Source organism: Toxorhynchites rutilus, chromosome 3, assembly GCF_029784135.1.
Source record: "Toxorhynchites rutilus septentrionalis strain SRP chromosome 3, ASM2978413v1, whole genome shotgun sequence".
Taxonomy (NCBI): Eukaryota; Metazoa; Arthropoda; class Insecta; order Diptera; family Culicidae; genus Toxorhynchites; species Toxorhynchites rutilus.
In genome coordinates this window covers 105826907-105849159 of record NC_073746.1, presented here as the reverse complement: position 1 = coordinate 105849159, position 22253 = coordinate 105826907, and the positions used below count along the sequence as shown (strand labels likewise).

The 22253-nt window shown below is 38.8% G+C and overlaps 1 protein-coding gene across 1 annotated transcript in view; it reads right to left on the bottom strand.

Annotated features, from left to right (window-relative positions):
• Nucleotides 1-21178, bottom strand: part of LOC129773386 (uncharacterized) — a 106612-nt gene extending 85434 nt beyond the window's left edge. The window contains exons 1-5 of the mRNA XM_055776984.1: nucleotides 20995-21178; nucleotides 19831-20068; nucleotides 19475-19610; nucleotides 14379-14570; nucleotides 13225-14320 (exon numbers count right to left, since the gene is read on the bottom strand). Coding sequence (XP_055632959.1) covers nucleotides 13225-14320; nucleotides 14379-14570; nucleotides 19475-19610; nucleotides 19831-20052 — 1646 coding nt within the window. The 5' untranslated portion in view covers nucleotides 20053-20068; nucleotides 20995-21178. The remainder of the gene's footprint in view (nucleotides 1-13224; nucleotides 14321-14378; nucleotides 14571-19474; nucleotides 19611-19830; nucleotides 20069-20994) is intronic.
• Nucleotides 21179-22253: the final 1075 nt, after the last annotated feature.

Below are 22253 nucleotides of genomic sequence, written 5' to 3'. Positions count from 1 at the left end.
CAAGAGGAAAAATACAAACAAAAGATCAACCTCAGATGAATTCAAATCATCAGAAGAGGAAATTTTTAGAGGAAAAGAATCCAATAGGAAGAAATCCAAAAACCAAAAATTCAACTCAACCCAACCAGCCAACGAATCCAAACCATCCACTTCCCTCCAACCATCCACTTCCCCCCAACCATCCACTTCATTCCAACCAACCATCGCATCCAAAACTAAAACCTCCAACCAATCCAACCATTCAAACAAACCCACCCCACCTGGCAACAAATCAATTGCCAACGTTTCCAAAAATGATCCTAGACTGAAGAACAAATCCAGCAAATCTACCCATTCCTAATCTCATACCCTTCTCCCATCTTCGAACCCCTATTTACTTACCTCAGCCCACTTACCTTTTTCTCTTTTTTAAAATTCACTCCTATAGCTATTAACAGCAACCCTTCGTCCCGTAACCAAACACCCAACCGAAAACTTGCTATTCAATGGAACTTGCGTGGGCTATCCACTTCCATGAATGAAATTAAGCTAATGTTAGCTGAGGAACAACATCTCCCACTAGCACTGGCTTTTCAAGAAGCTAAAAAAATCAATGTATCGCTCTTAGAGCGGTCATTTAGCGGCAAATTTTCTTGGTATTTTAAGGAAGGGCCATCCTCGGGGCTTTTTGGAGCCTGCCTCGCTGTCCTGAGTGACCTTCCTCATACCGTCATCCCCATAACATCATCATTACAAATATGTGCTATACAACTGAAGGGACCTCTACAGGTAACCCTTGCTTCCATTTATATTCCCCCATTGCACAGTAATGCCATTGAAACTCAACTTACGGATGCCATCAAACAGTTACCGCACCCATTCGTCCTGATGGGTGACTTTAACGCCTCCCACTCTTCATGGGGAGGAAACAAATGTGACAAAAGAGGTAAAACAATTTTGGGAATCGTCCAAAAACTAAACCTCATCATACTTAACGATCACCGTCATACCAGGATAGATATCCATCACGGATCATCATCAGCCATTGACATCACGATTGCTTCCTGGGACCTCGCCCCCAGGTTGAGCTGGACAGTTGATAGTGACCTCAGAGGTAGTGATCATTTCCCCATCCACATCCGAACCCTGTCAAGAAACCCAAACTTTCGTTTGCGCAGGAAGTGGATATACCAGTCGGCCGACTGGGAAGGCTTCGAATCCACAATCAACAGCTTACTTTCTGAACATGAAAGCTGCTCCGTGGAAGAATTTACCCACGCCATCGTTTTGGCGGCTGAACAAAATATCCACCGTACCAGTGGGAAACCCGGCCGAAAGGCTGTCCCATGGTGGAACGATGCAGTTGCACAGGCCATTAAAAGGAGAAGAAAATCCCTCCGTATCCTACGACGCCTTCCTGATGGAAGCGCTTGCAAAATGATTGCCCTAACCAACTTCCAAACGGCTAGAGCTCTAGCCAGGAAGGTAATAACCGAAGCCAAGCAAAACAGTTGGATGGAATTTCTTGATTGCATCAACCCTAATACTTCGACATCTGAACTTTGGAACAAGGTCAACTTACTTAGTGGCAAGAAAGCTTCAAATTGCTATTCCTTCGTGATTAATGGCACCTTCACCGAAGATCCACCTCCAACTACACCAACGAATTCAAGGCTATTAAGGCGAAGGCGGAACTTAAAGTTTTTCCTCCTGCTTCGGAACAGGTCCACAAATACAACGATAAGTTCTCTTTGGACGAGTTGTTATGGGCAATAAAAATATCCAAAAGCAAATCAGCTGGCCCAGACGGAATCGAATATCCGATGATCAAGCATCTACCTCTTCATGCAAAAATTCTTCTCCTTCAGATATACAACGAATGTTGGGCTAACAGCTATTTCCCAGATACATGGAAAACGGGCTTGGTAATACCTATCCCAAAGGTGAAGGAGAGTATACGGACCGCGAACAACTTCCGTCCCATAACCCTCCTCAACTGCTTAGGGAAAGTCTTCGAAAGAATGATCAATCGAAGACTTAGGACGGCCCTTGAAGAATGCCAACTATTAGACCCAAGACAGCATGGCTTCCGCCGAGGTAAAGGTACGGGCACCTACTTCAGTCAACTCGATCATTTCCTTCAAGAAACTATCGAAAAGGGCCAACATAGCGAAATCGCTTCACTCGATCTAGCCAAAGCCTACGATACCACATGGCGTCATAACATTATCGATCAACTCCACCGATGGGGTTTTGAAGGCTCCCTCTTCAACATTCTTCGCTGTTTCCTCACCAATCGAGGTTTTCAAGTTTACTTCGGAGGAGTACTTTCGGATCACCGTTGCCTAGAAAACGGAGTACCACAAGGTTCGGTTCGATCAGTTTCCCTCTTCCTCGTTGCTATGCAGTCGGTTCTAGAGGTTATACCTAAAAACACCGAGGTACTGGCCTATGCAGACGATCTACTGCTGATGGCAAGAAATGCTTTCCCAGAAATGGCCCGCAGAAGACTGCAGGAAGGAATCTCGGCGGTTAGTAACTGGGCAAATTCCATCGGGTTTAAGTTTTCGGCAGAGAAGTCTAATATAATGCACTGCTGCAAACGTAAAGGTCATAGGAAAAGGTTTAGAACATGTCTAATCAATGGCAGGCCTATTAAGAGAGTCAGCTCTGTCCGAATTCTCGGAGTGCTAGTTGACAGTAAACTATCTTTCGGACAACACCTCAGAAATGCTAAAGCTAGTATGAAGTGCCGCCTGCGGCTGGTGAATGCTCTAGGTGGCCGATGCCGCTTGAGTTCTCGTAAAACCATCTACAACATAGGCAAAAGCATTATCTTTTCTAAAATTCGTTACGGCATCGAACTTTTCAGCCGTGCCTCTTGGGATCACTTGAATTACTTAAAGCCTGTCTACCATAATGTGATTAGATAAGCATCAGGAGCCCTTCAGACCAGCCCAATAAACGCTCTGCTTGTGGAGGCCGGCGTAGTTCCTTTCGAACACTTCCTCACAAATATCCTAGCCACTAAAGCCATCCGGACGTCCGAGAAAGACCCGGATCTTCTATCCATTTACTCCAGAGCCAACATTTGGCTGCAAAATATTAGCCAAGTCACCCTCCCGACTATTGCCCCATTAAGCAGAGTCGGTCAACGCCCATGGCATGCACATCCGCCAAAGATCGACTGGTCAATCAAAAATGCTGTCAGGGCTGGGGAAGCCAGCAGCATCGTTACGGCCTGTTTTAATAACCACCTGCATAACAAGTATCACACCCACCACAAAATCTTCACAGATGGGTCTTTTGATGGAAACCTAACAGGGTTTGGAGTTTTTGCCAATAACACGGAGCTAAAATTCCAACTGCCTTCCATATGTTCGGTATACTCCGCGGAAATTGCCGCTCTCCTTGTCGCGACATCACTCTGTGATAACGACAGTAAAGTGGTGATCTTCTCGGATTCCTATAGTGCATTACGGGCGCTACAAAGCGACGATAGTAAACACCCTTGGATTCAAAGCATTGAGGAAAAAATTACAGGGAAGGACATCACTTTCTGCTGGGTCCCAGGGCACTGCGGAATCCAGGGTAATGAACAGGCTGATCGTCTCGCCAAGGAGGGTAGGCTCTCCGAACTATGGACCACCTCCCACCCAGCAAATGACACCATCAAATGGGTCATGCAATCCCTCAGATTGAGCTGGGAGAACAGTTGGTTTTTTCCCGTGACCTCTTCTTAAGAAGGATCAAGAATACTACCCTTCCCTGGAAGGATAGTATTCTCCGATCTACTCAAGTATGTCTGACACGTTTACGTATCGGGCATACATCTTTAACACACAAATTTATCATGCGTAGATTGGAACCAACACTATGTGAGTCGTGCAATGTAAGACTCACGGTGGAACACATATTAATCACATGCCCTAAATTTAATGCTTCAAGAATAAAGTTTCAGGTTGCAGACACCATAAGGACAGCACTATCGGACGACGCCGTCGAGCAAAAAAGGACCATCGATTTCCTAAAGGATACAGGTTTATTCGATCAGATCTAATATCAAATTACTAAATCTACCTATACTGATAAAATTACGTTTGTTTTCTCTTCTAATTTCAGCAAAAGATGAGCAGGTTTTTTACGCCCTTTTTAGAAGCGAGCTCGTCAAGCACACTAAAAGGGGCTTTTTCCCTGCTTCAATTGTTTGGTTGTGTTTTTGGCCCCGGAGCCGTGTAGGGTGCGGCGATACGACATACATCCATAGCGGTTACTAGGACTGAGTCGAGCGAGAATAACGAATTTTTCAATAGTTTTTCTTAGTTTTCCTTCAGTTAAATTTCCCGCCCTCAAGGGCAAGAGACGAATGAGCTCTCAGAGTTTAAAGTCTCTCTAATTCATTACCATTACTATTACCATTGATTTCTCATTCTCGTTCAACGCTCAGATCGGCAAACATCTGGGCTTCTAGTGTGCAGTGCTCTACAAATCAACCAACACCATACAGTGCGGCAAAGGAGAGGAAGCCATCGGCAACCAACGATGGATGCGGTGCGGCAAAGGGAGCAAAGAAGAGGAAGCAGCGGAGAGCATCGAATTAAATCTAGTGTGCATTGCTGGTACGATCCTCTTCACATCAACAATTGGATGCGGCAAAGGAGGCAGAGGAGCGAAGTGTCACACCCGCTATCCGTCGTTTAGCTCGTCGTGGTGGTGCCAATCAAACCCTCGCAAATCGACGCACAGAAGCCGATGGCGCCAAAATCAAGGAAAGCATCAGCGAATCCGTAAAAGCTACCGCTCCCAAAACTAAACTGCTACATCCGACTGAAACGCAGCAGATTCCGTACAACCCATTAAACCATTCCAGTCCTTCTCATGACTATCAATTTGTTTTGAAACAAAAGAGTTTATTTTACTGTTTTCCACTTACCACAAAAACTATATAAAACCGATAAAAAATACTGTTTAATGACGTAGGATTACGTCTTTCGGGAACATATTGGGGTAAAAATCGAAAATTGAAAATCGAGCACATCGTGAAAATTGTCCAATTTCAAACGCTTATTGCTCAGTCATTTCATGATGGATTGATGATATTTTTGTGTCAATCGATTTCGGCACTCCATAACAATTTTTTATATTGAAGAAAATAATATATGTCATTAAACTAACTATCAAACAATTCAAAAATCTCAACCCATATCCTAACGGAAATACCCTGATTGGTCGAAATTGACGACACATGCGGCGGGTCCCTAACAGAGACATCAGAATCGAGCTGCCTGGGGGAAATTGGCATTGCAAATACATGAAAGTCGGAGGCATTTTTATATTGCAAGTAAGGTGAGTGATACGATTCATTCTAGCAAATTAAATTTGAATTTGGAACTTAAATGTTGGTTGCCTCGTGAAATTTCATATCAATGACCGATCGTATATTGTGAAAAATTTAGCACAAGTGTAAGCGAAAAATTGTGTATGGTAGCAGTTGTGTTAAAAATGACTTCATATACGAAACGATTTATTTCAATTTTCATAAATAAATACCAAGCGCTCGAGAACGGGTCGTTTGGTTTAAGCTGTCTGTTTTGTTGTGTTCATTTTCACTCAAGAAAAGTTTTTACGGCGAGAAAAATTGGAAAAGTGAAGAAACATTAGAAAAAGTGATTTTCCATATACTCTACATATAGTATTAGTTGTTGTTAGTCCAATTGAAATTCGCATTGGGTGAATAAACACTTAGAAAGTCAAAAAATTATAAAAGAAAATTACCTTTTCCATTTCAGATATGTTTTCTCTATATTAAAGTAACATGTTTTTACTGATGAGAAAAATTGATAATTGTGTTCGGTATTGGTAATTATCTTATATTACATTGGTGAGTTTTGTTTTCTTTATTTCATCCATACATAACACAGGAGGCATCTCATCTAGGATCACAGAGGGCGATTTTCATCATATCTCGTTCCACTTCGGTATCTTTTATCTGCTACGCACTATTCAACGACTGTTTACCATCCTTCTGTCATCATCACTCGATAAACACTGGTGGAGTGAACAAACAATACCCAACAAATAGACAAAACGGCCCTTTTCAGAGCGACCAAATCATTATCAAAGAGTTGGACGATGTAATTCTTCAAACATATCCAAAATCAACAGATAGCCTAACGGAATCCTACGTCAACTATGCGGTCGTGTCTCGGACACAACCCTCCTGTGACTTTTTATCTGTAGAGAAAATAGAAATCTGTATTGGAATTTGTATTGCGGATTTTGCACAGGATAAAACATTTGCGTTAAAATTAAGTACGAAGTAATAATTACATACTTGCAGTAAAGTGTATATATTCTTCTTCTTCATGAATGGCGTTAACGTTCTCTGTGGAACTTTTTCCGTCTCAACGTATGCATTGTCTAGCGTCATTTATTAATACTTAGTAGATATTTCTTAAGCCAAATAACACGCCTTGAATGTATTCCGAGGGGTAAGCTCTTGAATACGCGTGACCACAGTGCAAGTCGAGAAATTTCTTTGACGAAAAATCCTTCGGCCAGAACGGGTTCGGGTTCGATTCCCGGCATGATAATGTGAGACGCAAACCACTCGGCCACGGGTGCACCGAGATATTCTACTTATCCCATATTTTTAAGCTCGTGATCACTCGAAATTCTTCAATTTTCAGGCCTATGCAAAAAGTTTACTGTACATTCTTTGTGTGGACACCGACTGGACAACATCGTTGCTGGACGAGCTGGACGGCGAGGGATCGAGTGCCTTTCTCAAAGCAAGAGGGTAGAGGTGGTAGCGCTGGAGTAGAGTAGAGTTTTCAAAGGGCCTTTCTCAAGGCTAGAGACGAATGAACTGCAAAAGTTTAAAGTCTCTATAATACAATACCTTACCTTTACTGTACAATTCTTTCTTGCATAGAGGATTAATTTGATCGAAAATGTTTAATATTTAAATTGAGAGTTTTAAATCCATAAAGAATTATGCCATTTCGTTTCGCGTTATAAACATTCATTCACTCTTCATTTTCCTCATGGTATTTATACATGGTCTTGCAGAATGTGGTCTTAACGTCGTTTGACACCTTACTGAGGCACATCCCCTTTAACAAACAATTGATTGATTGATTGCACTTCGCTTTTAACGCAGAAATGAATTTGTTAATTGTTGCGTGAAATGATCAAACATTACAAAATCAGTTCTTATTTCTCTTGTTACAAAATCTGTATAAAATCTGCATAGATATATTAAAATCTATAATCTGTATATACAGATTCTTGGTCAAAAAAAAATGCTAAAAATCTGTATTATTACACAAAAATCTGTATATGTGGCAACACTGATTACAACGCGCACGGTGTTACAGAAAAGTTGAACTCCTTAGTAATATGACCCATTCCATAAAAGTAATGCACCAGAGAATCAAATTTTGGGAGACAATTTATAACTTTATCTGTATAAACACTAGTTATAATTCGCGATGACAGTGGTAGACTGACGACTTTCAATTAGGGGCCATAATTTGAGTCCCAAATTCGTTAGTGTAATCGCTACCAGATTAGAAGACTATCTTAGTCTGTTTTAAAATGTTAAAATTTGAATGAAAATTTGCACATCATGTTATTTACTTACTTGAAACAAGTATTTATGACTCTTATATAACCATTTGTTTGTACATTTCCAACATTGTTACTGAATCTTTTCATTATACAGGGCGGACTCGATTATATATAATTTTGGACTCAATTATATACAGTTTGAAATTTTTTTTACATTTCAAATATGACTTATTTCAAATAAAAACGTAACCTTTCAACGTTAAGGTGAAATTTAAGCGGCTATCATATGTAAAATGGGGTAAAAATAGTGATTTTTGAAGATTTTGCTTGCATTTTCCCCAGGAATTGTTTATATCGATACTGCAACGAAATTAACATATTGCGGACCGGTCATGAGTTTTCTCGTGTTTCGCGTTCCGTCTGTTATGGATGGATCACGAAATAACCCGTGTTTTCTACACTTGAAGGTCAAATCCTTGGTTTGCCAAGAGTCTAACAAAACCTACCGATGGCTCGCCTTCGTCTCATCACCATCGAAGGATGAGATCGTTTCCTTCGTGGAATCAGAACAAATGAAGCGTTCAAGTTTGCCCCAAAAAAATGCGGTCCTTAATGTGTTGAGAAATATAGAAGTCAAAAAGAACTGGTAGAGCTCTTAGAGTTTAAAGTCTCTTTAACCCTTTCAGGACCATAAGGTTACGGTACCTTATTAAATCAATTTAGCTATATGTTATGAATCAATAGGCACCCTAAAAACATAATTTATACTAAAAATTCAAAAAACTTTTACCTTTTTTTTTGTTAAATTTATGGCACAAATATGTCCCTATGGTCGCTATTATGTATTGCCAGTAAAAATAATAAAAAGGTACATTCCGAAATATTAAAATAAAAAAATAATTTACAATGGTTACGTGAATATTTAATTAATCCATGATTTTTGCTTGGGACATCGGCGTCCCCGTGGTCGTGAAAGGGTTAATTCACAACCAAACCAAACCAAACTGGTAGAGCGGTTAGAGAGATTTTATATGATTGATAGAAACAATCAAGTTTAATATGATTTTTTAGAATGAAATTCTTTCTTTCTTTCTTTGTTTTTAAGAGGCTTTAAACTTTGCAGTTCATTCGCCTCTATAAATGAAATTTAATAGGAAATTTAATTTAAAGGTCGCTTATTCTGCTCGTTTTGTGATTTATGTTTTCCCTCGAGCTGTGAACGCTAGCGAATATTTCACTTGAAGTGCATCTGGCATTGCAATTAACACAACCATCCGAGCCATGGCAAAGCAGGCGAAAAAAGAGAAGAGTGTAAATGATTATAGGTCGCTTCAAGCCATCAGTGTTTGGCTTTGTGTGTGTTCTTGAACTTGTTCATTTTCTGTATATGTAAATAGCACACCTTCGATACTTTTAGTTGCCATTCGTATTTGCTCTCGTGCGCATCGGTTCTGTTCTGATGCAACAGACTCCTAGCTTTCTTTACGGTTTTGACCGAGAGTCGAGAAGAGTCGATTTTTCATAAACGGTCATTCTCGCGATGTTCATTTTTATCGCTGTATTTGATGTTTGTTGAATGGCGATGCACGGAAGATGCCTCTCGTGCAATGCAATGCGTACATTGCGACATATGACCAATTAGTGTATTGTTCTCGCAAAGGCAATAAAGAATCGTTGCTTCTCGAAATGATTCTACAAAACCACGCAAGCCATTAAACCTTTCCAGGGTTCCCGGATTTTTTTACTAAAGAGTTATTTGTGAAATTTCGACGTATTCGAAATAATATCCGAAATGATAAACCAACGTGTTTATCATTTCGATAAACCAATTGCATCGTGTCTCGGATGCAATCCCTCCAAATTTTAATTTTTTAAATTTTGTTTGGTGCAATACAGTAAATTAAGATCCCTACTGTCAACAACTGACCGGTTTGAAGCTAGTTATTGACCAGAAACATCCATAATTGGCCAATAGAAGAGGTGTTGTGTTCCATCAGGACAACGCATGTCTATAGTGGCTCGCCAGAGATTCCAGGTGCTTGATTGGAATGTTTTAATGCATCCACCATATAGTCCAGACCTGGTACCAAACGATTATCACCTTTTACTCGCATTGCAGAACTTCCTGAGTGATAAGAAATTGGGATCGAGAGAAGACTGTAAAAATCGATTGCTAGAGTTTCCCGCCAATAAACACCAAGATTACTATGAGAGAGGCATTATGAAGCTATTTTTAGAAGAGCAACAAATTTTTCAACAACGGTGCATATTTGACCCAAATCGGACAATCCGAAGCATATTCAAATATGATTTGAACTTCACCTAAAAATAAGGTATTATTTTTCCCAATCTAATATAACGCGCACGGTGTTACAGAAAAGTTGAACTTCTCAGTAATATAATATTGACCCATTCCATGAGATTATGCACCAAAGAACCAAATTTTGGGAAACAATTTATAACTTTATCTGAACAAACACTAGTTATAATATGAATTCTTTGAAACGAATTTAATTTTTATGTTTCTTGAGATATCTCTGCACGTACCCAGTAAAACTTCAATGTCTACACACCATTGAATGAATAATTGAATACTTGTTTGCAGAGCTGTGGACCTAGGTTTTATTCTATAATTTATGAGAAACAAGCATTTTAAAATGAGGTATTTCGAAACGTTGTCAAATTACAAACATAGAACTTTGATTTATCAGATTAACTCAAGTCCAAACATTTTTATACTTGTGTTTCATTTAGCAAACTATGGGGTTCAACAAACTAAAAAAAATTATTAAGATCGGTATAGATAAATAGAGAAGTATGAACTGTCTCAAGAAGTTAAACGATGAAATCGAGAAAATTTCCTACAAGAATCATCAGTTGAAAAATATTTTATCGTTACATTGGTCATTGTTATTGTCAGTGAAATACTTTTGTGGCGTGAAAACACCTAATTTTTTGCTGTTTCGGACTGTTGAACATTAATGCTTAATTTTATTAATTTCATTTGCGTTTCAACACATACAAATGAACCTTGTTCTATGATTTGTCAACAAAATTTAATTATTTGGGATAAAATGGTACTAAAAGACCGGATAGCATGAAATCTCACAATACGTTCGTAAATGATAGTGTTAACATATGGGGCGCGAAAAATTGAAAAAATAAAAAAAGTTTTATAGTGAGTAGATAGGAATTGAGCGAGTGGGAGATAATGCTAGAGGTGGAAGAACTTAGACGCGTTTGGAGTTAGACCAAGAAAGTGCCCATACAAATGCACACGCAAACGTCAACGGTCAAAAGACAAAGCCAACGCCAACGTCAACGTCATCGTTAACACGCGTGTTATGCGTGCACACAGAGAGGCAAATATGTAGAGTTAATCAAAAGTTTATGATAGCAAAATCAAATGCATAGCGGTAGTGAACGCCACCCGATGAATCAGACTTGTGCGACCCTTTGATGACAAGTGCCAGAGTGAACGTGTTAAATAAAAAAAAAGTAAAAAGTCACAGACGGGTTTTGTTCGAAACACGACCGCATAGCTGACGTAGGATTCCGTTAGGCATGCGTAGGATCCTGTCGCATGCTAATTTTGGATATGTTTCAAGAATTACATCGTTTAACTCTTTGATAATGAATTGTTTACAATGATGATGACAAAAGGATGGCGATTAGTCACTGGATGGTGCATACCACAATAGAAAATGCCGAAAAGGAATGAGATGGGCGAGATGAATTCTGAGTTATGTATGGATGGAATAAAGAAAAAAAACTCACCAATATAATATAAGATAATTATCATTAGCGAACACAATATACCATTTTTCACACCAGAAAATACATGTTACATTATTATAGAGAAAACATGTTTGAAATGGAAAAGGTAATTCTCTACTATAATTTTTACTTTTTAGGTGTTTATTCAACCTGTTTCCATTTTCGCTTGAAACTCAACCGAACACGATGCTATATGCCTCAATGCAAATTCCAATTCGACTAACAGCACATACGATATGTAGAGCATATGGGAAATCACTTTTTCGAATATTACTTCACTTTTCCGATTTTTCTCGCCGCATGAACGGGATGTTGGGTGAAAATGAACACAACAAAACAGACAGCTTAAACCGGACGATCCGTTCTCGAGCAGAAACACAGATTGGTTTTCGTTGGGTTACAATATGGAGTTTGGTGAAAAGGCCAACCGTTGGTTTGGACCTTATCTATTGACAAAAATTGGTAAAATATTTGTTTGTGTTGTATTGTCATATGAGAAACCAACAGTGAATGTCCACAATTTGTGTTTGACTTTCCTGTAGTTTCGCAAATTACAAAAAAAAAGAAATGTAGTATTGGGATATGTAAGAAAAGATGACGTATGAGTCCAATTTTTGTAATAAACCAAATCAACAGTTAATCGCAGACCCCCAGGTTAGTGTTTCACAAAGAGTTATTTTTTTCGTAGTGTAGTCTTGTTGTATTTATTTATTTAGTAGTAGGAAAGAAATATATTTATTTATATATTTAGTTATTTGTTTATTTATTTATTTATTTATTTATTTTATTTATTTATTTATTTATTTATCGTAGCGAAAGAGGGATAGGGCATCGGCATTGGAAACCGGCTTCAATGGAAAAGTTACCAAGGAACCTGAATAAGGTCAAAAGCTTCAATTGTTTTTTTGAAAATTAAAAGGGAAAAAAAGGATTGAAAGGGGATAAATTGGAGATGATCGAAAGGTCTTCGCGAAGATTTGGAACTGCACGGACGCAGTTGTTATCGCTGCTGAAATTTTAAATAAATTCCGCTACCTAAAAGCAATTATGCTAGGCTCTTGAAAAGTTGTTCCGGGAAAATTGAATTCGACCGCAAAGGGTTAAAGTTCCAAATTTAAATTTTATTTGCTAAACTTGCTTTAAACTTTTCAGTTCATTCGCCTCTAGCGTGAAGTTTAATAGTGCTAATCCACAAACATATTGAAAGATGTTTTACAATTACTGAAATAAAACACGATAGTTTGATAATCCTCGTTCTCGATGAGCTAATTTTTATTATACGTTTGTAGATTTAAGTAAACTTATATTAATACAAATCCATATTATTGATATATGAGCATCTTTCTTCTTCGTAGAACTAAGATAGCGCACTTCAGTACTACTCATTTATATTGCTGTTAATATTGATAATTACTGGACTAAAACATAAGGATTCGAATAATTGTCGTAAACTTTTCATAAAATTCGACATTATTTAAGCCTACCAATAACTATACCCAATAACTACCAGTAGTGTTAATTGATGTGTTTCGCTATCACAGCATTGTTACCGTCTGCAGTAATTCAACTGCGTTCCACTGGAATGATATGCCCGCATAAGCTGTGTCACAAACTGGTTCTCTGGGCAACATGAACCCCATTAAATAAATTTTAATTGATAAGTTGTTTCGCCGACTAATTTATAGAACACATGAGCGCTAATTGACAATTCTCGATATCGTCTCTAATAATCGGCTCTTTTATATCCGTTTATGGCACGCAATACCGAAAAACCGCGCAAAACGCGGTTTCATCAAAGTAAACGTCATCTCTAAGTAGCTTCATTTTGATCACATTTATGTCTTCCAACTAAGTCACTTAAGTGCGTGTTATACGGGTATCTAACGATGAGTCTACACAGCTGACGAAGACAATTTCGTGGTGGCATCATCCGTCAATTGAGTTGGAAGTTTGATTGATGACTTGCTGCAGAAATAGTCCTCTATCTCTTGGAGAGATTTGCCTTTCGTCTCGGGCAAGAAATACCACACAAAAATAACTCCCAGCAGTGATACAACTCCGTAGAAAATGAAAACATTCGAGCTTCCCATAGTATCGATCATTGCAGGATACAACTTGATGATTATGAATGACATCATGTAAGCGGAGAAGACGGTCACACCCGATGCTGGTCCTCTTATCTTTTGAGGGAATAATTCAGCCAGCATAGAGAACGGCATCGTAATGAAACCCAAAGTACCCGTGAATACGTAGGATATTATCAAAACTGTTGGAATCCAACTTAAACTTTCGGAGGGTGGGTGATGAATACAGGCCGCTACACCAAACATACACGCGGCCATTCCAATTCCCGAGAATATTGTCGGTGGCTTCCTACCCAAAGTGTCCAAAATATAGGCCACCAGGATCGTAGCGATGACTCGAGTGACTCCTATTAGGACGGTACAAAGGAATGGATCTATTGACACGCCAGCTTCTGAAGAAACATTCGCCGCATATACAATAATCACGAAGGTCCCGGAGAACTGTTGAAACCCAAAGAAGCTTATGATCAACACAAGTGGTTTATAAACTTGGGGCTGTTTCATCATCACTGAAAGCGGTTCCTTCCCAGATGCTCTCTGTGTATTTACATTGTCCCTGAAACGCGCCAGTTCATTTTCTATAGCTGGTATCGTTGTGCCACAGCTTCCGTAACCGCGAATTTTTTTCAACGATCGTTCGGCTTCCTCCTCGCGTGCTTTTGTCATCAACCATGCCGGAGACTCGGGCAAAGGGATCAGTAACAGGAAGGAGCAAACACAACATATAGCTGCAATTGCCGCAACCAGGCGAAAATTTTCCGGGATCAAATAGCCGAAAGTGTAGATCATGAGTACACCCACAGCAATCTGGAAGGTCGTTAGCACCGTTAGGCGACCACGCATCCTTGGTGTTGCAATTTCGGCGGAGTAGATGGAAGCGGCAGCACTGGCCAGTCCTATCACTAAACCTGTGAATGCAGAAAAACTAACCTTTATAACATAGAATAGATCCACACATGTTCTCACCTATTATGACACGCGCGCTTATTATTTGAGCGTACATCCGGTCGAAGTCATCGCTGCTCGAAATAGCTATCAAGCCCCACGACGCGATCGAAAGCACGTTGATAAGCACCAGCGTGTATTTCCGCCCGATTCGGTCAAGTAAATAGCCTGAAATTAGTCCACCGAACGGACAAGCAATCGTGCAGATAGAGGCTAAACGGGAAAAGAAAAAATGTTACTTGCAGATTGAAAGCTTCCCTCAAAGCAATAAAAGTTCAACCGTAACGCAGTGGAACAGTACAAATGTGTATCACCATTTCTGATAGGAAAATAGCGTCTGCGCAATGGGAATAGGAAAGGCGCAAATTGAGAAAAGTGTAATCAGTCTCCGGCCAGATAGAAGTAGGGTAAATGATGTTGGTTTGTCCGATTTAGAGTGTTTCCACCAGGTTTATGGAACGATTTTCGCTGTCTCACTCTACCTACCGTCACCGCCTATCTCACTATCTCTAAGCTGCAAAAGTTCATCATCGACATCACGATGTGTCAGTTGGTGGTAAACTGGTAATTCGCGATAACAGAAAACCTTAGAGGGACTGGGGGTAAGCCCGGCCCATAAGTGAAAGTACCCATTGTCTAGATTATTTTCCATGAGATATAAGTTATATCAGTGATTTTAAACGGCAATTTTTCAAGTAATAGTCAAATTTCAAAGTTGACATAAAAACAGAGTTCACCAACCAGCGCGGTGGAAAGACTTGGAAGCACGATTGACAGAAACTCTACCAACGATAGCCTCTTTTGCAAGGGTAAAGTTCTCCTGGGAACCACTTGAGAGCTGCGAGGCATCCCAATAACCTTCAACTAACTGGAGATCATCCCGGGCTTACTCCACTCAAAGAGGAACGGTCTTACTCCAACAGCATACATTTTTCAAGGAGATTGTCTTTCTATTAATTTATTGCTTTCACCCAATTCAACTCGAATCCTAGTGATAGTTAACAATCCAGGGGACAAACTGTAGAACAACGAAAAAGGATCATTCAAGAATAAAAACATAAATTCCACTACCGAAAAATTACATCCGGTTGCACATCATCGACACTCGCGTTCGTTTTTATCAATATTTTAACGTTTGGCGAATCACGGTAGGTTGGATTTGATTTAAAACCTCTGAAAGAATAGATACTAACATGTGGAGTGTTCAAAAACATAGTTAATTAGAGTTTTCTAGTAAAACTCATGAGATGCCGGTCTTACCCTCAGTGACGGGCTTCCACCCAGTTCCCCTAAATTATTTACCATATTGGATGTATTTCGTCAAAACGGCTAAACAAATTTTGCAATGTACGAGGGCAGTCCGATAAGTACTTCGCCTACAAGAACAAAATTGGAAAAGTGGCGATTTATTTTATCTCAACATAGTCTCGTTTTAGCTCGATACACTTGACTCAGCGATGCTCCAACTTCTTTAATCCATCTGAAAAATACGTTTTCTCGAGGTCTGCAAAGTAGACCTCCGTGGCGGCGATGACCTCCTCATTCGATTCAAATTTCTGCCCGGCAAGTGACTTTTTCAAGTTTGGAAATAAAAGTCGCACGGGGCCAAATCTGGAGAATACGGTGGATGGAGCAGCAGTTCGTAGTGCAATTCGACCAATTTGGCCGTGGCGACAGCGGAATTTTAATTTTTTCCATTTTTCTAAAATCCACGGACACGCTGGCTTTCACATACGGTCAAAACCAAACTACGAGTCCGATTCGGCTGAAATTTTGACAGTAGCCGTTTACGAGAATGTACTACACGATAAGTAATCTCTCTTGCGATAATGACACCATCGGGCGATGAGGCCAAGTACTTATGGTCCGATGAGCCCTCGTACTTTTTTTGAAAAATTGGTTCTTTTTTTCATTAATCGTTATTACTGTGATAATTATTCGATGCATTCATATTTTAATTTTTCATTATTCGATACAAAATTCCTCGATTAAAATTGTAGATATTCGATTATTTGAATTAATCAAACGATCAACCGACCTCTTCAGTTGCAACATTTGCACAACCCGATAGAATTTAACTCGATCAGATTAAAGAATGCAACATTGTGCTAATTTCAAATCCGACCGGATTCTGGAATAAGGGTTTTTTACCAAAAAACATTTGAAGAAACGCATCTCAATCTGCAATCTGTATGATAAACGCAACGAAAATAAATATTTGTAGCGAATTGCGAAAGGCAAGTCATTCACAATGATGTAGAATTGAAAAAGGCTTGGGCAAGTGAATAGAACCCCGAAGTAGGTTTTCGACTGAAGTCATGGTCTGGGACTGATGTGACTGGAGGGAAATCTGTATACAATAAGTCTGAACATATTAAATTCAACGATCCAGAACGTTTTCAGGACGCTTCTAAGACTCCACCCACTATACTTACCAGATATTGCATCTTCAGATTATCAACTGTTAAGATTCCTGGTGTAACTTCAACTCATTGTATAACGTAAAAAGCGCCGTGACCAGTTTTTTGACGAGGAAACAAAGAATGTCCACATCTGGTCGTGACTTCCGGGTTTTGAGACAAAATACTTTCGATTAGATTAGCAGGTTCAAAACCAATTTTAAATTTAACAAAAAGGAATAAAAATTTTGACTTGGTGTTAATTGATACGGAAATGGAAGTTTTGATTAATAATGTTTTATTTTCAAGGTGTGTTCAATCCACGAATCCATTGTAATTATCCCTTCCTAAAAACGCAGCACAAAGTTTTAGCAGTTAACTCGAATAGTAAACTAATTTTATTTATGAATCTGCGGATCAGTTGTGTTTGAGCGACAATTCGGGTATGTTGAACGATCTAAAACTAGCAATACATTACAACTTTACAACGCTGATTCAACATCGTTTTTTTATTGTTTATTGTATTGTGTCGAGATTCGCTTTTCTTCGATAAATGCCAACAACTGTTTCAAACAATGTGCTTGATTTCATTGTCTGAATTTTTTACAACCCAAACAGCCAACCAGCTTTAATAAAAATACTCAAGAGTAGTGATATTATATGGAGATATATAAATGGAGATACCGTAAATGGAATTTGTAGGAAAATAATGAGCTTCCCAGACACTGTTGAAAAAATTTTAAAACGAACCGTAGCTATTAATAAGACTATCATATTTATAAAAAAAAAACATGGAATAAAAAATAGAAACAAGCTTAGAATGGAATTTTTGTGAAAACAAATATATATTTTTTTAAAAACTGGAGAAATGTCCATGTGGACAATAAGGAGAAGGGGTACAAGAAATGTCCACACTTGTCCACTGGGGGGGGGGGGGGGGGTTGGTGTCTAAAATCATGCTTTTCTGTCCACATGTATGTGGACAGCCCCAAAGGTGTTCAAATTATTAAAATTTTTATGTATTTTGAACGGTTTTCTTCAAAGGGAAATTATGATCATGGTTTGTCCGAAAAATGATCATCGTTTGGCTGGTGTACGAAGCAAAGCGTAATCGATCGGTTAGATAATTCATAATAAAAGTAACAGTGTTAATGATTTAATGTTACATATTAATATTGATCTAATTTTGAAAACATATGATTTATCTTGTTTTATTGAGAATTTATTGATATTTTTCTAATATCCGGTATCTGGCCAATATTTGCTATCCGGCCAGATACCGGATATCCGTTTCATCTCTAGTTATAATCCAGAAAAGGTATAAATACGTATCACAGCCATTGGCTGATTAAACGGTAGCTTAAATTAGGGGCGCGTTGGCAGCAATGACTGTGATCATCCCATCGAAGTTCGCATAAATTGGTTTCACAGCATCGTAATGATCACTCCATAGAGTTAACGATATCTTTTTTACCGTCACACCTATACGGCTCTGATCTTTATTCCGTTGATGAGTTAAAACTACGAAAAACGAGTAAACAGCTCCAAAAGTTCCAAAAAAATGACATACTGTATTCTCAGCAAAAGCATATTATCCACTTAAGGGGGTAGTACACTATGAACATCATTAAAAAGTATGTGATTTCCGCGATTTTTGACGTATGACTACGTCTTTCTTTTCTATACCGTTACAACCCGGTAATCAAAGCTTCGAAAACGAAACCGTTACGCTGGAGACCGAGATTTTGAGCGTTAATAGCTCCTAAACAATGTGCTCCCGTGGCCGAGTAGTTAGCGTCATAACTAACATGCCGGGTGTTCGGGTTCGATTCCCGTTCTGGTTAGGGGAATTTTTCGTCAAAGAAATTTCCTCCGACATGCACTGTGATCACGCGTATTCTAGAGCTTGCCACTCAGAATGCATTCAAGGCGTGTTATTTGGCATAGAAATCTCAACTAAGTACTAATAAAAATGACGCAAGTAATACTACGTTACGACGGCGAAGTTCCTCTAGGAACGTTAGTGCCATTGAAGAAGAAGAAGAAGCTCCTAAACAACTGAACGAATTGGTATATTAAACACTTCATTCGAAAGATAAAATACTTGTTACTTTTTGATCCAAAAACTTGTTTCAATAGTCTTAAAATTGCTTTCAAACAGGTTATTGAAATCACTAATCGGTATATAAGCGAGCGCCGCTCGGGAATCCACTCAGTTATAATTGAACGATTGGAGCATGTTGTCGCTGTTGTGGTGAAGTTCATCATGAAAGCGCTGATGAGCGGTGTCACCAAGAGACTGTTTGTGCGCCTTAGGCCGATACTCTTTTGGTCGCCTTTTTAGTGGCATCACTCTCCTCCTGATGGAAAATTTAAAAAATATTTCTGACTCAAAATGTTCTCTGGGATGTCTACTTTACTGTAGTTTTTGTCCCAGGTTTGTCTGATGCTCCGTTAAAATTTACAAGCCAATTAGTTGACCTACGTATTTGCGTAAGGAGTGCGGATCCAAAATTTAAAACGCCATGGTTTCGAGAAAAACGCGTTTACGCGGCTGTTACGCTAACCACACAACCACTGGTGCCGTCGACTCTTTACTATATGTTATTTTAAGAATTCACCCTTGTTGAAAGCATAAATAGCAAGACCCTTTCGGCCGGTGGAAATATCGAACAGGTGCAATGATAGTGCATAATCTTCGTGTGCGATATTACTTACCAAACCATGATGCTTGTTCGGGATTCAATCGCATCGGATCATCTTCCTTCGTCAGTGTATGAAGTGTAATCGCTGAATAGCCTAATCCCATACCAGACGATAGGACGGTTAGTGTTGCCAGGACACTCATGGTTATCTAAAACAAAATAAATTTTAAATCCAAAATGCAAATCATATTTTGTAAACATATTTCGGTAAAAACTATCAGTTAAAATGATAACCACTAGTATCATCGAAATTGCATGCATAGTGCATGTAGCAGAGAAAAACCCTTGGTATTTCAAATGAATGCACTCTCAAACACGATGTGTTCAAAACATCGCGAATGTAGTGTGAAAATGAATCACCCCATTTACCTGCATGCGATTACAGCGGTTGCTGGCAGCACGAACAAGTTCACCAATTGATCCGTGTAATCCATTCGATTTCTCCTCGTCGTAACCCTTGGTAGAACCCGGTGACGGTGTTATCGAGTGCAGATTGTTCTTAATTGTAAGCTGTCGGTATACGTCTTCTTCGCCGATAGCGCTTGTAGCACCCGACGATATCGAACGCTTCCCATTCGTACTGTTCAGCATCTTGGTGTCGACTCAACTGAAAATGAAGAAGTGTGATAAGATTGTGAGCTTTTTTTCGATCTGCAGTCGAAAACACTCGTGGCTTATTTTGCTGTCCAAAATCAATCAGCGAAGTCATTGCAATGGGAGCGGAAATCAGACAAACATAATTGTGTAGATGTTATGATTACAATTATCAATAAATCGGCATGGATTGACTGTGGCGTTGAACATTTGCCGTGTATTGTCAAGCAATACGTTATCGATAACAGCATTGATGCAATTTACTTCCATTGCCAATAATAATCAAAACAGCTGATAAGATTCCTACGGGATAGTTTATAATCAAATCCTCGGGGGGTACATTTCCGCTTTTTGTTTTGATTATATGATTTCATGCGATAGATAGGTACGCGTGGACATTGTTGAGTTTTACTACTGAACATCACAAATCAATCACAATATTTTAATAAATTATTTAGTGCATTTATGATCATGATTGACATTTTCTGACAACGAAATTTCACTACAGAATAAACTTTAAGATTTGGAAACAGATTTCGCTGACCCTTCACGACTAAAACTGCCCCCAACTGTAACTAGAATATCGAACCGCGGATTTTTACTGGCTCCAACTTATTGCTTGACCTTTTTGGAGATTGCAGAATAAGTTATGCCGCAACATTCACACTCAACCATCTACACTAAACCGCTTTGGTCCCCTAAAAATAACTTAAACCAATCAATGCCACTGCTTCTCTTACATTCATTTGCATCCAGCAAACCCCTTCATATCCACGAACACTTGTGAATTTTAGTTGCATCATTGATCACTGATTGGTTTCTGATTAATCATTCGATTCGAGATATGTTTTTATTGATTTAATCACTTCATGGCTGAATGTTCATAGTTTTTATTACCTTGCCAATGACAGAATTAAGGGTCAACGAACAGTTACAAACCTCAGCTCAAACAATGCTCACTTTCTTCTCTGATGCTCAATCGAATAGCTCATTCTGTTGGTAAACATCTACGAGGATCTACACGTCCAGAGCTCCAAAACACCTGACTTCAGCTGATCGTGAATATTGGACTGAACGAAAATCGGCGGGAGTCAATGTATAGCTGTAAATACATCACTCCGGTGCTCTCGAAGCTGAATCGATCTGCGCGTGGGAAGGACTGTGAGAGACAGTGAGAGACAATCTCACGCACCTTTCTGTTGAACCCGTGCCGCTCTCGGTTCCGAGAGCGAAAGATGGAGTGTGAAAGAGTGTTGGATTTTGGCGGGATACTCCCGTTTTTCTTAGCCCAAGTTCAATTGTTATCGGCTAGATTTGAGCACGTTAGCATGCAAAGTGAAGTGAGGATTTTGTGCTAACTTCATTCAAGGACAAGGACCGGTGTATTTGAGGTACAGACAGGGCTGCCAATAGTATTTTTCAAAAAACTGGAAGAAAACTGGATCCTGTAAAATCATTTTATTTTACGAATATCGGATTTCATTTACTTAAAATGATTTTTTCACCCATTCCGATGCTTGATAAATAAAATAACTTTTAAAGCTTCGTGCATTATTTATATGCAGTTCATAAAATGACGAAATAAACCATTTAGAAATCCTATCATTCGAGCAGATCAATATAACGTTTCCAACCACTCGAACATTACTGTGAAACAATATTTGAGGACCTTTTTTCTAGAACCTGTAGGAAATACGGGTTTATTCGGACAAAAAAATCGTATTTATCGCTTCATTGTCATAAAACCCTTGATAGAAGATTTTCGCAAAACTGCCACAATCGTCCCACAATATTATTTCAGTACTGAAATGAATTTTTAATATTTTTTATTATTTTATTGTTTTTAACGAAACTAATCTGGTGATAGGAAGCATGAGGGAGGGATCAGGGTTACCATATATACAGATTTTTCAGTCTTTTTGAAACCAAGAATCTGTAGTTACAGATTTTTTTTTGATTCATACAGAATTTACAGTTTTTTTTTTCAAATGGCGTTTCAAATTTAGTTATGTCTTGTATGTGAATATTTTTGTAAATATGTAAATATTTTTTTTCCCTTCTCAACTATTTTATTCTTTGAATCATTTGTATCACTTTGAGTCAGAAGAATCATTACAATTTGACATTCATATGTAGCGAGATGTCCTGTTTTCACATGCTTGATCTAAAATGAGAAAATGCAAAAGTCTGCACCATCG